The sequence below is a fragment of the Agelaius tricolor genome, unplaced genomic scaffold (genome assembly GCF_023055355.1).
Source record: "Agelaius tricolor isolate 1412-34295 unplaced genomic scaffold, bAgeTri1.0.p SCAF_167, whole genome shotgun sequence".
Classification (NCBI taxonomy): domain Eukaryota; kingdom Metazoa; phylum Chordata; class Aves; order Passeriformes; family Icteridae; genus Agelaius; species Agelaius tricolor.
Genome location: NW_027269427.1, coordinates 51978 through 69899, shown reverse-complemented (window position 1 = coordinate 69899; position 17922 = coordinate 51978). Strand labels below are relative to the sequence as shown.

Below are 17922 nucleotides of genomic sequence, written 5' to 3'. Positions count from 1 at the left end.
CTCCGGAGGCGGCGATGGCGGCGGCCTCGGAGAGCACGGCCACGGTGGCAGAACGGAAACCCCAGAAACCCCAAAAAAATCCCAGAAAAACCCCAGATACCCCCAAAAAATTCCCAGAAAAACCCCAGAACCCCCCCAAAAATCCCAGAAAAATCCCAGTAATTAGAGAAAAATCCCAGAAAAAACCCCAGAAATCTCAAAAAAATCCCACATTTCCCACAGAATTTCGGGCTCGTTTCGGTACTGACGGCTCCAGAGGCGGCGGCCTCGGAGAGCGCGGCCACGATGGCAGAACGGAAACCCCAGAAAAATCCCAGAAAAACCCCAGGAAAACCCCAGAAACCCCCCAAAAATCCCAGAAAAACCCCAGAAACCCCCAAAAATCCCAGAAAATGCCAGAAAAACCCCAGAAATCCCAAAAAAACCCCCAGAATTCCCACAGAATTTCGGTACCGACGGCTCCGGTGGCGGCGAGGGCGGCGGCCTCAGAGAGCACGGCCACGACGGCAGAACGGAAACCCCAGAAAAACCCCAGAAAATCCCAGAACAACCCCAGTAATTAGAAAAAAAATCCCAGAAAAAGCCCAGAAATCCCCCCAAAAATCCCAGAATTCCCTCAGAATTTCGGGCTCGTTCCAGTACCGACGGCTCCGGTGGCGGTGATGGCGGCGGCCTCAGAGAGCTCGGCCACGATGGCAGAACGGAAACCCCAGAAACCCCCAAAAAAATCCCAGAAAAACCCCAGAAACCCCCAAAAAATCCCAGAATTCCCTCAGAAGTTCGGGCTCGTTCCGGTACCGACAGCTCCGGAGGCGGCGGCCTCGGAGAGCACGGCCACGATGCCAGAACGGAAACCCCAGAAACCCCAAAAAACCCCAGAAAAACCCCCAATAAATCCCAGAAACCCCAAAAAAACCACAGAAAAACCGCAGAAATCTCCGAAAAATCCCTGAAACCCCCCAGAATTCCCTCAGAATTTCGTTACCGACGGCTCCGGTGGCGGCGGTGGCGGCGGCCTCGGAGAGCACGGCCACGATGGCAGAACGGAAACCCCAGAAACACCCCAGAAAACCCCAGAAACCCCCCCAAAAAATCCCAGAAAAATCTCAGAAATCTCAAAAAAATCCCACAATTCTCAGAGAATTTCGGGCTCGTTCCGGTACCGACGGCCCCCGGTGGCGGTGATGGCGGCGGCCTCAGAGAGCTCGGCCACGATGGCAGAACGGAAACCCCAGAAACCCCCAAAAAAATCCCAGAAAAACCCCAGAAACCCCCAAAAAATCCCAGAATTCCCTCAGAAGTTCGGGCTCGTTCCGGTACCGACGGCTCCGGAGGCGGCGATGGCGGCGGCCTCGGAGAGCACGGCCACGATGGCAGAACAGAAACCCCAGAAAAACCCCAGAAAATCCCAGAAAACCCCAAAAAAACCCCAGAAATCCCCCAAAAAATCCCCCAATCCCCTCCAAATTCCCTCAGAATTTCGTTACCGACGGCTCCGGTGGCGGCGATGGCGGCGGCCTCGGGAGAGCACGGCCACGATGGCAGAAGGGAAACCCCAGAAAAACCCCAGAAAACCCCAGAAAAACCCCAGAAATCCCAAAAAACTCCCATAAAAACCCCAGAAACCCCAGAGAAATCCCAGAAAAACCCCACAAAATCCCAGAAAAACCCCAGAAATCCCCGAAAAATCCCAGAAAACCCCGAGAAATCCCCCCAAAAAAACCCGAATTCCCAGAGAATTTCCGTTCCGACGGCTCCGGTGGCGGCGGCCTCGGAGAGCGCGGCCACGATGGCAGAACGGAAACCCCAGAAACCCCAAAAAATCTCAGAAAACCCAAAAAAAAAAAAAAAAAACAGAGAAAAACCCAAGAAATAAAAAATAAAAATCCCAGAAAAACCCCAGAAATCTCAAAAAAATCCCACAATTCCCACAGATTTTTGGGCTCGTTCCGATACCGACGGCTCCGGAGGCGGCGAGGGCGGCGGCCTCGGAGAGCGCGGCCACGGTGCCGGAATGGAAACCCCAGAAAAACCCCAGAAAATCCCAGAAAACCCCAAAAAAACCCCAGAAATCCCAGAAAAATCCCCCAACCCACTCCAAATTCCCTCAGAATTTCGTTACCGACGGCTCCGGAGGCGGCGATGGCGGCGGCCTCGGGAGAGCACGGCCACGATGGCAGAACGGAAACCCCAGAAAAACCCCAGAAAAATCACAGAAAAACCCCAGAAACCCCCAAAAAAACCCCCAAATTCCCTCAGAATTTCGTTACCGACGGCTCCGGTGGCGGCGATGGCGGCGGCCTCGGAGAGCACGGCCACGATGGCAGAAGGGAAACCCCAGAAACCCCAAAAAAACCCCAGAAAAACCCCAGAAATCCCAAAAAACTCCCATAAAAACCCCAGAAACCCCAGAGAAATCCCAGAAAAACCCCACAAAATCCCAGGAAAACCCCCAGAAATCCCCCCAAAAATCCCAGAAAACCCCGAGAAATCCCCCCAAAAAAACCCGAATTCCCAGAGAATTTCCGTTCCGACGGCTCCGGTGGCGGCGGCCTCAGAGAGCGCGGCCACGGTGCCGGAACGGAAACCCCAGAAAATCCCAGAAAAACCCAGAAAAACCCCAGAAATCCCCGAAAAACCCCAGAAAACCCCCCGAATTCTCAGAGAATTTCGTTACCGACGGCTCCGGTGGCGGCGATGGCGGCGGCCTCGGAGAGCACGGCCACGATGCCGGCGCGCACGGGGGCGGCGCTGCGGCTGTTGGCGTCCAGGTGGCTGAGGAGCTGCTGGATCACCAGGTGCGAGTGCTGGGGCTGCCGGGGGAAGGGGAGAGGGAGTTCCAGAGAGTTCCAGGGAAATCCGGGAGAAATCCTGGAGAAAATGCCCTGGAAATCCTGGAGAAAAGCCCTGAAAATCCTGGAGAAATCCTGGAGAAAAAACCCTGGAAATCCTGGAGAAAAGCCCTGAAAATCCTGGAGAAATCCTGGAGAAAAAACCCTGGAAATCCTGGAGAAATCCTGGAGAAAATGCCCTGGAAATCCTGGAGGAAAACTCCTGAAAATCCGGGAGAAATCCTGGAGAAAATGCCCTGGAAATCCTGGAGAAATCCTGGAGAAAATGCCCTGGAAATCCTGGAGAAAATGCCCTGAACATCCTGGAGAAATCCTGGAGAAAATGCCCTGGAAATCCTGGAAAAAACCCCTGAACATCCTGGAGAAATCCTGGAGAAAAGCCCTGAAAATGCTGGAGAAATCCTGGAGAAAATGCCCTGGAAATCCTGGAGAAATCCTGGAGAAAATGCCCTGAAAATCCTGGGAAAAACTCCTGAAAATCCTGGAGAAAACCTGGAGAAAAAACCCTGGAAATCCTGGAGAAATCCTGGAGAAAATGCCCTGGAAATCCTGGAGAAAATGCCCTGGAAATCCTGGAGAAATGCTGGAGAACATGCCCTGGAAATCCTGGAGAAATCCTGGAGAAAAAACCCTGGAAATCCTGGAGAAAAACCCTGAAAATCCTGGAGAAATCCTGGAGAAAAACCCTGAAAATCCGGGAAAAATCCTGGAGAAAAGCCCTGAAAATGCTGGAGAAAAACCCCTGAAAATCCTGGAGAAATCCTGGAGAAAAGCCCTGGAAATCCTGGAGGAAAACTCCTGAAAATCCTGGAGAAATCCTGGAGAAAAACCCTGGAAAGTCCTGGAAAAAAAAAAAGCCCTGAAAATCCTGGAGAAAAACCCTGAAAATCCTGGAGAAATCCTGAACATCCTGGAGAAAAACCCCTGAAAATCCTGGAGGAAAACCCTGAACATCCTGGGGAAAAAAACCCCAGAAAAACATGGATAAAAACCCCTGAAAATCCTGGAGAGAAACCCTGAAAATCCTGGAAAAAAAACGCCTGAAAATCCTGGAGAAAAACCCCTGAAAATCCTGGAGAAATCCTGGAGAAAAGCCCCTGAAAATCCTGGAGAAATCCAAAGCCCTGAAAATCCTGGGAAGTAAAACCTGAAAATCCTGGAGAAAAAAACCCTGAAAAACCTGAAAATCCTGGAGGAAAACCCTGAGAATGCTGGAGAAATCCTGGAGAAAAGCCCTGAAAATCCTGGAAGAAACCCCTGAAAATCCTGGAGGAAAATCCTGAACATCCTGGAGAGAAAACCTGAAAATGCTGGAGAAAAACCCCTGAAAATCCTGGAAAAAAACCTCTGAAAATCCTGGAGAAATCCTGGAGAAAATCCCTGAAAATCCTGGGAAAAAGCCCTGAATATCCTGGAGAAAAACGCCCTGAAAATCCTGGAGAAAAACCCCTGAACATCCTGGTGAAAAAAACCTGAAAATCCTGGAGAAAAACCCTGAAAATCCTGGAAAAAAACCTCTGAAAATCCTGGAGAAATCCTGGAGAAAATCCCTGAAAATCCTGGAGAAAAACCGCCTGAAAATCCTGGAGAAAAAACGCCTGAAAATCCTGGAGAAATCCTGGAGAAAAACCCCTGAAAATCCTGGAGAAAAACCCTGGAAAGTCCTGGAAAAAAAAAGCCCTGAAAATCCTGGAGAAATCCTGGAGAAAAGCCCTGAAAATCCTGGAGGAAAACCCTGAACATCCTGGGGAAAAAAACCCCTGAAAAACCTGGAGAAAAACCCCTGAAAATCCTGGAGAGAAACCCTGAAAATCCTGGAAAATAAAAACCCTGAAAATGCTGGAGAGAAACCCCTGAAAAATCCCAGAATAATCCGAGGAATTTCCGGGATGATCCCAGGTATTTCTGGGGAAATCAAAGAAAATTCCTAGAAAATCCAGGAAAAAGTCAGGGAAATCTTGGAGAAATCCTGAACATCCTGGAGAAAAACGCCTGAAAATCCTGGAGAAAAAGCCCTGAAATTGCCGGGATAATCCCAGGAAAATGGCAGGAATTTCCAGGATGGTCCCAGGAATTTCTGGGAAAATCACAGAAAATTCCCAGAAAAATCCCAGAAAATCCAGGGAAAATCTCAGGAAAATTCCAGGAATGTCAGCTCGGAATTCTGGGAATTTCCAGGATAATCCCTGCAAATCCCTGGAAATCCCAGAAATTTCCAGGAAATTTCCCAGAATTCCCAAGGTTTTTCCTGGAATTCCCACATTCCTCCTCAGAATTCCCAGGGTTTTTTTCTGTGGAATTCCTGATCTTTTTTATTCCCAGAATTCCAGCAATTTCTCCCATAATTCCTGCTTTTTATTCCTGGAATTCCCATGGGTTTTTCCCAAAATTCCCACATTTTTCCCCAGAATTCTCCCTTTTTTCCTCATATTTCCCAGGGTTTTCATGGAATTCCCACTTTTTTTTTCCTGCCCTTCCCACTTTTTCCCCAAAATTCCCAGTTTTTTGCCACTGGAATTCCTGCGGTTTCTCCCAGAATTCCCACATTTTTTCCCCAAAATTCCCACATTTCTTCCCTGAATTTCCACCTTTTTTTCCCAGAATTCCTGCATTTCCCCAAAATTCCCATGTTTTCCCCAAATTCCTGATTTTTTCCTGGAATTCCCCCTTTTATTCCCATGATTTTCCACTGGAATTCCCTCATTTTTCCTCCAAATTCGCTTATTTTTCCCATAATTCCCCATTTTCTCCTGCAATTCCTGCATTTTTTCGCTTTTCCCAGAATTTCCAAGCTTTTCCCAAAACTCCTCGATTTTTACCAAGAATTCCCAAGGTTTTTTCTCAATGCTTTCCCAGAATTCCCACAGCTTTGCCCAAAATTCCTGAATTTCTTCCAGAATTCCTGCGGTTTTCCTCAGAATTTCTGTGGATTTTTTTAAATTCTTGCATTTTTCCCCAAATTCCCTCATTTTTTCCCCAAATTCCCTCATTTTTCCACCCAAATTCCCTCTTTTTTTTTCCCAAAATTCCCTCATTTTTTTCCAAAATTCCCTCATTTTTCCACCCAAATTCCCTCTTTTTTTTTCCCAAAATTCCCTCATTTTTTTCCAAAATTCCCTCATTTTTTCCCCATAATTCCCTCATTTTCCCCCAAATTCCCTCATTTTCCCCCCAAAATTCCCTCATTTTTTCCCCAAATTCCCTCATTTTTCACCCAAATTCCCTCATTTTTCCCCCAAATTTCCTCATTTTTCCCAAAATTCCCTCATTTTTTCTCAAATTCCCTCATTTTTCCCCAAAATTCCCTCATTTTTTCCCCCAATTTCCCTCATTTTTCCCCCCAAATTCCCTCTTTTTTTCCCCAAATTCCCTCATTTTTCCCCAAATTCCCTCATTTTTTCCTCGAATTCCCTCTTTTTTTTCCCCAAATTCCCTCATTTTTTCCCAAATTCCCTCATTTTTTCCTCAAATTCCCTCATTGTTCCCCCAAATTCCTCCATTTTTCACCCAAATTACCTCTTTTTTTTCCCAAAATTCCCTCATTTTTTTCCAAAATTCCCTCTTTTTTTCCCAAAATTCCCTCATGTTTTCCCCAAATTCCCTCATTTTCCCCAAAATTCCCTCATGTTTTCCCAAATTCCCTCATTTTCCCCTAAATTCCCTCATTTTTCCCAAAATTCCCTCATTTTCCCCCAAATTCCCTCATTTTTTCCCCAAATTCCCTCATTTTTCCCCAAATTCCTGCATTTTTTCCAGAATTCACACATTTTCCCAGTCCAATTCCCACATTTTCCCTCAGAATTCCTGTGGATTTTTTTTAATTCTTGCATTTTCCCCCAAATTCCCTCATTTTCCCCAAAATTACCTCATTTTTCCCCCAAATTCCCTCATTTTTCCCCAAATTCCCTCATTTTCCCCCCAAAATTCCCTCATTTTTCCCCAAATTCCCTCATTTTTTCCCCAAATTCCCTCATTTTTCCCCAAATTCCCTCATTTTTCACCCAAATTCCCTCATTTTTTCCCAAAAATTCCCTCATGTTTTCCCAAAATTCCCTCATTTCTCCCCAAATTCCCTCATTTTTCACCCAAATTCCCTCATTTTTCCCAAAATTCCTGGATGTTTTTCCAGAATTCCCACATTTTCCCAGTCCAATTCCCACATTTTCCCTCAGAATTTCTGTCGATTTTTTTTTAAATTCTTGCATTTTTTCCAAAATTCCCCTCATTCTTTACCCCAAATTCCTTGATTTTTCTCAAAATTCCCTCATTTTTTCCCAAATTCCCTCATTTTCCCCCCCAAAATTCCCTCATTTTTCCCAAAATTCCCTCATTTTTCCCCAAATTCCCTCATTTTTTCCCAGAATTTCCACGTTTTCCCCCAAAATTCCCTCATTTTTCCCCCAAATTCCCTCATTTTTCCCCAAATTCCCTCATTTTCCCCCCAAAAGTCCCTCATTTTTCCCCAAATTCCCTCATTTTTTCCCCAAATTCCCTCATTTTTCCCCAAATTCCCTCATTTTTCACCCAAATTCCCTCATGTTTTCCCCAAATTCCCTCATTTTTCCCCAAAATTCCCATTTTTTCCCATTTTTTCCCACCTGGATGGAGAACATGATGATGCGGAAGCAGCCGCGGGCGAACACCTGCGGCTCCCACAGGGCGTGGCTGTCCAGGTGCCTGCAAACAACACCCAAAAATGCCCTTTTTGCACCCAAAACCCACAAGATTTTACCCCAAAATCCCCAATATCGTCCCCCAGAAATTCCCATATTTTTCCCCCATAAATTCCCATATTTTTCCCTCAAAAATTTCCTTTTTTTCTCCCAAAAATTCCCATCTTTTTCTCCAATAATTCCCATATTTTTCCCCCAAAATCCCCCCAAAATCCCCAATATCATCCCCCAGAAATTCCCATATTTCCCCCCATAAATCTCCTTTTTTTCTCCCAAAAAATCCCCATTCTTTCCCCAATAATTCCCATATTTTTCCCCCCAAATTCCCATATTTTCCCCTCATAAATCTCCATTTTTTCTCCCAAAAATCCCCATTCTTTTCCCCAAAGCCCCCCTTTTTCCCCCCAAAATCCCCAGTATCATCCCCCATAAATTCCCATATTTTTCCCTCATAAATCTCCTTTTTTTCCTCCCAAATATCCCCATTCTTTCCCCAATAATTCCCATCTTTTTCCCCCAAAATCCTCAAGATTTTCCCCCCAAAATCCCCCTTTTTCCCCCAAAATCCCCAATATCATCCCCCATAAATTCCCATATTTTTCCCCCAAAAATTCTCATATTTTTCCCTCATAAATCTCCTTTTTTTCCCCCCAAAATCCCCATTCTTCCCCCAATAATTCCCATATTTTCCCCCCAAAATTCCCATATTTTTCCCTCATAAATCGCCTTTTTTCTCCCAAAAATCCCCATTTTTTTCTCCATAAATCCCCATTCTTCCCCCAATAATTCCCATCTTTTTCCCACAAAGTCCCCAATATTTTCCCCCAAAATCGCCAATATCATCCCCCATAAATTCCCATATTTTCCCCCCAAATTCCCATATTTTTCCCCCTAAATCTCCTTTTTTTCTCCCAAAAATCCCCATTCTTTCCCCAATAATTCCCATCTTTTTCCCCCGATCATTCCCATATTTTTCCCCCAAAATCCCCAATATCATCCCCCATAAATTCCTATATTTTTCCCCCCAAAATTCCCATATTTTTCCCTCATAAATCTCCTTTTTTCTCCCAAAAATCCCCATTTTTTTCTCCATAAATCCCCATTCTTTCCCCCAATAATTCCCATCTTTTTCCCCCGATAATTCCCATATTTTTCCCCAAAAATCCCCAATATCATGGCCCACAAATTCCCATATTTTTCCCCTCATAAATCTCCATTTTTTCTCCCAAAAATCCCCATTCTCTCCCCCCAAAATCCCCCTTTTTTTTCCCCAAAATCCCCAATATCATCACCCATAAATTCCCATATTTTTCCCTCATAAATCTCCTTTTTTTCCTCCCAAAAATCCCCATTCTTTCCCCAATAATTCCCATATTTTTCCCCCAATAATTCCCATATTTATCCCCCAAAATCCCCAATATTTTCCCCCCAAAATCCCCATTTTTCACCCCAAAATCCGCAATATTATCCCCCATAAATTCCCATATATTTCCCCCAAAAATCCCCATTCTTTCCCCAATAATTTCCATATTTTCCCCCCGATAATTCCCATATTTTCCCCCCAAAATCCCCAATATCATCCCCCATAAATTCCCATATTTTCCCCCCAAAATTCCCATATTTTTCCCCTCATAAATCTCCTTTTTTTCTCCCAAAAATCCCCATTTTTTTCTCTGTAAATCCCCATTCTTTCCCCAATAATTCCCATATTTTTTCCCCAATAATTCCCATATTTTTCCCCCAAACCCCACAATATCATGCCCCATAAATTCCCATATTTTCCCCCCATAAATCCTCTTTTTTTTCCCACATTTTCCCCTGTGTTTCCCATGACTTTTGGACTCCTCACTGCCCCCAGTTCAGCCCTGAGGGTGTTTTTGCTGTTCCCGAACTGGGCTCGTCCCAGCAGCTCCCTCAGGCCGCTCCCACTGCCCTCCCCAATAATTCCCTTTATTCCCATTTTTCCCCAATAAATCCCCATAATTTTTCCCCCATAAATCCCCATTTTTCTCCCAAAATTTTTTCCCCATAAATTCCCACATTTCCCCTGTGTTTCCCATGAATTTTCGACTCCTCACTGCCCCCAGTTCAGCCCTGAGGGCGTTTGTGCTGTTCCCGAACTGGGCCCATCCCAGCAGCTCCCTCAGGCCGCACTCCGCCAGCTCCCACTGCCCTCCCCAATAATCCCCTTTATTCCCATTTTTCCTCAATAAATCCCCATAATTTTTCCCCATAAATCCCCATATTTTTCCCCCATTTCCCCTGTGTTTCCCATGCATTCCCGGCTGTTTCACTGCCCCCAGTTTGGCCCTGAGGGCGTTTGTGCTGTTCCCGAACTGGGCCCGTCCCAGCAGCTCCCTCAGGCTGTGCTCCGCCAGCTCCCAGGGGCTCCCCAATAATCCCCATATTTTTCCCCGTAAATCCCCATATTTTTCCCCATAAATCCCCATATTTTTTCCCATAAATCCCCATATTTTTTCCCACGAATTTTGGACTTCTAACTGCCCCGAGTTTGGCCCTGAGGGCGTTTGTGCTGTTCCCGAACTGGGCCCGTCCCAGCAGCTCCCTCAGGCCGTGCTCCCCCAGCTCCCAGGGGCTCCCCAATAATCCCCTTTATTCCCATTTTTCCCCAATAAATCCGATAATTTTTCCCCCATAAATCACCATTTTTCTTCCATATTTTTTCCCCGTAAATTCCCATATTTTCTCCTGTGTTTCTTATGCCTTCCCGGCTATTTCACTGCCCTGAGTTCAGCCATGAGGGCGTTTTTGCTGTTTCCAAACTGGGCCCATCCCAGCAGCTCCCTCAGGCCGCGCTCCGCCAGCTCCCACTGCCCTCCCCAATAATCCCCATATTTTTCCCCAAAAATCCCCATATTTTTGCCACATTTCCCCTGTTTTTCCCATGCATTCCCGGCTGTTTCACTGCCCCGAGTTTGGCCCTGAGGGCATTTGTGCTGTTCCCAAACTGGGCCCGTCCCAGCAGCTCCCTCAGGCCGCGCTCTGCCAGCTCCCAGGGGCTCCCCAATAATCCCCATATTTTTCCCCGTAAATCCCCATATTTTTTCCCATAAATCCCCATATTTTTTCCCACATTTCCCCTGTGTTTCCCATGAATTTTGGACTCCTCACTGCCCCCAGTTCGGCCCTGAGGGCATTTTTGCTGTTCCCGAACTGGGCCCTGCCCAGCAGCTCCCTCAGGCCGTGCTCCCCCAGCTCCCAGGGGCTCCCCAATAATCCCCATATGTTCTCCCATAAATCCCCATATTTTTCCCCATAAATCCCCATATTTTTTCCCATAAATCCCCATATTTTTTCCCACATTTCCCCTGTTTTTCCCATGCATTCCCGGCTGTTTCACTGCCCCGAGTTTGGCCCTGAGGGCGTTTGTGCTGTTCCCAAACTGGGCCCGTCCCAGCAGCTCCTGCAGGGAGCGCTCCGCCAGCTCCCAGGGGGTCCCCAATAATCCCCATATTTTTCCCCATAAATCCCCATATTTTTCCCCACAAATCCCCATATTTTTCCCCCATTTCCCCTGTGTTTCCCGTGCATTCCCGGCTGTTTCACTGACACGAGGACGGGCCTGAGGGCGTTTTTGATGTTGCCGAACTGGGCTCTCCCCAGCAGCTCCCGCAGGCAGCGCTCCGCCAGCTCCCAGGGGCTCTCCTGCGCCTCGGCCGCCGCCTCCGCGCCCTGCAGGGGGGACGGGGAGCGGCTGCACCCGGGATGAGAACACAGTGAGAACCAAGGGAACAACGGGAATGATAACGGGAATGATAATGGGAATGATAACTGGAGCGATAATGGGAACAACGGGAATGATAATGGGAATGATAACTGGAGCGATAATGGGAACGATAATGGGAATGATAATGGGAATGATAAAGGGAACGATAACGGGAACGATAACGGGAACGATAACGGGAATGATAACGGGAACAATGGGAATGATAACGGGAATGATAACGGGAATGATAACGGGAACAATGGGAATGATAACGGGAACAATGGGAATGATAACGGGAATGATAACGGGAATGATAACAGGAACAATGGGAATGATAACGGGAACAATAATGGGAATGATAACAGGAACAATGGGAATGATAATGGGAATGATAATGGGAACAATGGGAATAACAGAAACCAAGTGAGGAGAAGAAGGGGAATAAGAATGGGAATGAGAACGGGAAATCAGTGAGGAGGGGAATAATGGGAATAACCGGAACAGGAGTGAGAACGGGAATACAGGGAATAATGGGAATAACGGGAGCACCATGAGAAGGGGAATAACAGGATAATGAGAATGATAATGATGAGAATGAGAATGATAAGGGGAATAATGGGAACCCAGTGAGGAGAACAACGGGAATGGGAATGGGAATAACGGGAATGGGAACCAGAACGGGAACAGGAATGGGAATTGCAACAGGGAAAAGGGGAACAGGAATGGGAATGGGATTGGGATTGGGAGTCAGAATGGGAATAATGGGAATGGGAACAGGAATGGGAGTGAGAACGGGAATGGTAACGGGAATGATAATCACAATGGGAATGGGAACAAGAATAATGGGAATGGGAACAGGAATAATGGGAATAGCGGGAATGGGAATGGGAACAGGAAAGGCAGGAAAAATGGGAATGATAACGGCAACAGTAATGGGAATGATAATGGGAATGGGAATTGTAACGGGAATGAGAATGGGAATGGTGGGAAAAATGGGGATGGGGATGGGAATGGGATGGGAATGAGAATTGGAACAGGAATGGGAATGGGAATGGGAAGGGCAGGAAAAACGAGAATGGGAATGGGAATGATAACAATGATAACGGGAATGGCAGGAAAAACGGGAATGGGAAAAAGGGAATAACAGAAATGGTGGAAAAACAGGAATGGTAACAGGAATGATAATGGGAAAAATGGGAATGATTGTGGGAACAGCAGGAAAAACGGGAATCAGAACAGGAATGGGAACGGGAACAGGAATGGGAATAATGGGAATGGGAACAGGAATGGGAAAGGGAATAATGGGAGCGGGAATGGGAATGGGAATAATGGGAATGGGAACAGGAATGGGAAAGGGAATGGGAATAACGGGAATGGGAATGATGGGGATGATTTCCCACCCCGTTCCCACTTTTCCCACTCCAAACCTCCACCCTCCTTGTCCATTCCCCTTGCCAGCCCTTCCTGCGCTCCCAGAATTCCCATGAAATTCCCGGAAATTCCCCTGGCAATGCCCAGGGCAGCGGTGCCCACCTGTGCGCGTGCTGCAGGTTGAAGAGCAGCGAGGGCACGATCTTGTCCATGTGCTGCGGCTCCCAGATGTTGGCCTGCAGCTCGTCGTTCACCGTCTTACGCACCACGCCCTGCAGGCCGCGGATCCCCGACATCCGGATCCTGATGGGAAAATATGGGAATGATGGGGATCCCAAATCCCTGATCCCGCACCACGCCCTGCAGGCCGCGGATCCCCGACATCCGGATCCTGAATGGGAGAGGGAAAATACGGGAATGGTGGGGATCCCTGATCCCCTTCTGATCCCAAATCCCAAATCCTGCACCACGCCCTGCAGGCCGCGGATCCCCGACATCCGGATCCTGATGGGAAAGGGAAAATATGGGAATGGGAATCCCAAATCCCTGATCCCAAATCCTGCACCACGCCCTGCAGGCCGCGGATCCCCGACATCCGGATCCTGAATGGGAAAGGGAAAATACGGGAATGATGGGGATCCCAAATCCCTGATCCCAAATCCTGCACCACGCCCTGCAGGCCGCGGATCCCCGACATCCGGATCCTGATGGGAAAATATGGGAATGAATGATGGGGATCCCAAATCCCTGATCCCTGATCCCACACCACGCCCTGCAGGCCGCGGATCCCCGACATCCGGATCCTGAATGGAAGAGGGAAAATATGGGAATGGTGGGGATCCCAAATCCCCTTCTGATCCCTGTTCCTGCACCACGCCCTGCAGGCCGCGGATCCCCGACATCCGGATCCTGATGGGAAAGGGAAAATACGGGAATGATGGGGATCCCAAATCCCTGATCCCTGATCCCTGATCCTGCACCAAGCCCTGCAGGCCGCGGATCCCCAACATCCGGATCCTGAGAGAGAGGGGAAATATGGGAATGGTGGGGATCCCGAATCCCTGATCCCAAATCCCTGATCCCTGATCCCGCACCACGCCCTGCAGGCCGCGGATCCCCAACATCCGGATCCTGAATGGATGGGAAAATATGGGAATGATGGGATCCCAAATCCCTGATCCCAAATGCCTTCCTGATCCCAAATCCCCTTCTGATCCCGCACCACGCCCTGCAGGCCCCAGATCCCCAACATCTGGATCCTGAGAGGGAAAATACAGGAATGGGGATCCCAAATCCCTGATCCCAAATCCCCTCCTGATCCCAAATCCTTTTTCTGCTTTCAAATCCCTTCCTGATTCCAAAATCTTCTCCCAGTCCCAAATCCCTTCCTGCTCCCAAATCCCTTCCGGATCCCAAATCCTTTTCCTGCTCCCAAAATCTTCTTCCAATCCCAAATCCCTTCTTGATTCCCAAACCTTCTCCCAATCCCAAATTATTTTCCCAATCCCAAATCCCTTCCTGCTCCCAAATTCTTTTCCTGATCCCAAATCCCTTCCCGATCCTAAAATCCCAAATTCTTTTCCCATTGTTTTCCCTGTCCTTTTTTTGTGTTTTCCCATTTTTCCTGTTATTTTCCCCTGGCATTTTTTTCCCATTGTTCCCCAGTTGTTTTCCCCATTTTTCCCATTTATTTTCCTGCATTTTTCCCATAGTTTCCCCAGTTGTTTCCCATTTTCCCCCTCATTTCCCCATTGTTTTCCCATGTATTTTTCCCAATTTTCCTGTTCTTTTCCTGCTCCTTGTTCCCATTGTTTTCCTGCTCATTCCTCTGTGTATTTTCCCATTTTTCCTGGTTGTTTTCTGTGTGTTTTCCCCATTTTTTCCATTGTTTTCTCCATCTTTTTTCCCATTTTCCCCATTGTTTCCCCATGTGTTTCCCCCATATTTCCTGGGCAGTTTCTCCCATTTTCCTGTTGTTTTTCCCATCATTTTTCCCATTTTTCCTATTGTTTTTCCCATTGTTTTAACACGTGTTTTCCCCATTTTTCCCACTGTTTTCCTGGTCATTTTTCCTGTTGTTTTCCTATGTGTTTCCCCCATTTTTCCTGGTAGTTTTTCCCATTTTTTCCCATTTTTTCCCCATCATTTTTCCCAATTTTCCCACTGTTTTCCTGGTTGTTTTTCCCATTGTTTTCCCTGTGTTTTCTTCCCACTTCTCCCATTTTTTTCCCCATGTGTTTTCCCATGTGCTTTTCCCATTGTTCCCATTTTTTCCCCTATTTTTCCTGGTAGTTTTTCCCCATATGTTTCCCCCATTTTCCCATTGTTTTCCCATTTGTTTCCCCCATTTTCCTGGTAATTTTTTTCAATTGTTTCCCCATTTTTCCTGTATTTTTCCCATTGTTTCCCCATTGTTTTCCCCAGTAATTTCCCCCCATTTTTCCCATCTGTTTCCCCCATTTTTCCTGGTTTTTTTTTTTTTTTCCATTTCCCCCCATTATTTTTCCTGGTAATTTTTTCAATTCTCCCCCATTTTCCCATTGTTTCCCCATTGTTTCCCCCATTTTTCCTGGTACTTTTCCCATTGTTTTTCCCAGTTGTTTTCCTGCCTGTTTTCCCCATTTTTCCCATTCTTTTTCCCAGACATTTTCCCCATTTTTCCCTGTTGTTTTCTCGGTCGTTTTTCGCATTTCTCCCATTGTTTTCCCTGGCATTTCTCCCATTCTTCCCCCATGTGTTCCCCCCATTTTTCCCAGTCATTTTTTTGTTTTTTCCCATCATTTTTCCCATCATTGTTCCCATTGTTTTCCCTGTTGTTTCCCCCATTTTCCCATTGTTTTTCTGCATGTTTTTCCCCTTTTTTGCTGTTGTTTCCCCCATTTTCCATTTGTTTTCCCACTTGTTTCCCCCATTTTTCCTGGCAATTATTTCCAATTTTCCCCCATTTTCCTGTTGCTTCCCCATTGTTTCCCCCAGTTTTCTTGGTCATTTTTTTTCAATTTTCCCCCATTTTTCCTGTAATTTTCCCCATTCTTTCCCCCATTTTTCCTGGTATTTTTTTTCAATTTTCCCCCATTTTTTCCCCATTCTTTCCCCCATTTTTCCTGGTATTTTTTTTCAATTTTCCCCCATTTTTTCCCAGTTGTTTCCCCCATTTTTCCTGGTAATTTTTTCAATTTTCCCGTTGTTTCCCCAGTTGTTTCTCCCATTTTTCCTGGTAATTTTCCCCCATTTTCCTGTTGTTTTCCCAGTTGTTTTCCTGTTGTTTTCCTGTTGTTTCCCCCATTTTTCCTGGTAATTTTCCCCCATTTTCCCCTTGTTTTCCCATTGTTTTCCCACTTGTTTCCCCCATTTTTCCTGGTAATTTTTTTCAATTTTCCCCCATTTTCCCCTTGTTTTCCCATTGTTTTCCCACTTGTTTCCCCCATTTTTCCTGGTAATTTTTTTCAATTTTCCCCCATTTTCCCATTGTTTCCCCAGTTGTTTCCCCCATTTTTCCTTGTAAATTTTTTTCAATTTCCCCCATTTTTCCTGGTATTTTTTTTCTATTTTCCCCCATTTTCCTGTTGTTTTTCCAAGGTGTTTCCCCATGTGTTTCCCCCATTTTTCCTGGTAAATTTTTTTCAATTTTCCCCCATTTTTCCTGGTAATTTTCCCCCATTTTCCACTTGTTTCCCAGTTGTTTCCCCCATTTTTCCCGGTAATTTTCATATTGTTTCCTCATTACTTCCCCCATTTTTCCTGGTAATTTCCCCACATTTTCCCATTGTTTCCTCTGTTTTTTCCTCTGTTGTTTCCCCCATTTTTCCCAGTAATTTTTTTTTATTTTTCCCCCATTTTTCCTGGTAATTTCCCCCATTTCCCCATTGTTTTCCCAGTTGTTTCCTCCATTTTTCCTGGTATTTTTTTTCAATTTTCCCCCATTTATTTTTCCTGCAAATTTTCACCCATTTTCCCATTGTTTTCCCAGTTGTTTCCCCTGTTTTTCCTGGTAATTTTCCCCCATTTTCCCAGTTGTTTCCCCCATTTTTCTTGTTAACTTTTTTCAATTTTCCCCCATTTTCCCATTGTTTCCCCATGTGTTTCCCCCATTTTTCCTTGTAAATTTTTTTCAATTTCCCCCATTTTTCCTGGTAATTTTCCCCCATTTTCCCATTGGTTTTCCCAGTTGTTTCCCCCATTTTCCCTGGTAATTTCCCCACATTGTCCCATTGTTTCCCCACGTGTTTCCTCCATTTGTTCCTGGTAATTTTTTTCAATTTTCCCCCATTTGTTCCTGGTAATTTTTTTCAATTTCCCCCCGTTTTTCCTGATAGTTTTCCCCTATTTTTCCCCATTGTTTCCCCCATTTTTCCTGGTAATTTTCCCCCATTTCCCCATTGTTTTCCCCATTGTTTTCCCCATTTTCCTATTGTTTTCCCCATTGTTTCCCCCATTTTCCCTGGTAATTTCCCCCATTTTCCTGTTGTTTTCCCAGTTGTTTCCCCCATTTTTCCCATTGTTTCCCCAGTTGTTTCCCCCATTTTCCCTGGTAATTTTCCTGTTGTTTCCTCATTACTTCCCCCATTTTTCCTGGTAATTTCCCCACATTTTCCCATTGTTTCCTCAGTTGTTTCCTCAGTTGTTTCCCCAGTTGTTTCCCCCATTTTTCCCAGCAATTTTTTACAATTTTCCCCCATTTTTCCCATTGTTTCCCCATTGTTTCCCCATTGTTTCCTGGTAAATTTTTTCAATTTCCCCCCATTTTTCCTGGTGATTTTCTCCCATTTTCACATTGTTTTTCCCAGTTGTTTCCCCACGCATTTCCCCCATTTTCCTGGTAATTTTCCCCATTTTTCCCATTGTTTCCCCACTTGTTTCCCTGTAATTTTTTCAGTTTCCCCCCCATTTTTCCAGGTAATTTTCCCATTGTTTCCCCAGTTGTTTCTCCCATTTTTCCTGGTAATTTTCCCCCATTTTCCCGTTGTTTCCCCAGTTGTTTCCCCCATTTTTCCTGGTAAATTTGTTTCAGTTTCCCTCCATTTTTCCTGGTAATTTTTTTCAATTTTCCCCCATTTTTCCTGCTAATTTTCCCCATTTTTCCCATTGTTTCCCCACTTGTTTCCCCCATTTCTCCTGGTAACTTTTTTCAATTTTCCCTCATTTTCCCGTTAGTTTCCCAGTTGTTTCCCCCATTTTTCCTGCTAATTTTCCCCCATTTTCCTGTTGTTTTCCCATTGTTTCCCCAGTTGTTTCTCCCATTTTTCCTGGTAATTTTCCCCATTGTTTCCCCAGTTGTTTCCCCCTTTTTTCCTGGCAG

The 17922-nt window shown here is 45.8% G+C and overlaps 1 protein-coding gene across 8 annotated transcripts in view; it reads right to left on the bottom strand.

Annotated features, from left to right (window-relative positions):
* LOC139587028 (protein EFR3 homolog B-like) overlaps positions 1-17922 on the bottom strand; it is a 64308-nt gene that overhangs the window by 25010 nt on the left and 21376 nt on the right. For all 8 annotated transcript variants that reach the window (XM_071420849.1, XM_071420848.1, XM_071420851.1 and 5 more), the window contains 4 exons: positions 12786-12926; positions 11097-11240; positions 7451-7529; positions 2678-2813 (listed from right to left, as the gene is read on the bottom strand). In XM_071420849.1, the coding sequence (XP_071276950.1) occupies positions 2678-2813; positions 7451-7529; positions 11097-11240; positions 12786-12926 (500 nt within the window). The remainder of the gene's footprint in view (positions 1-2677; positions 2814-7450; positions 7530-11096; positions 11241-12785; positions 12927-17922) is intronic.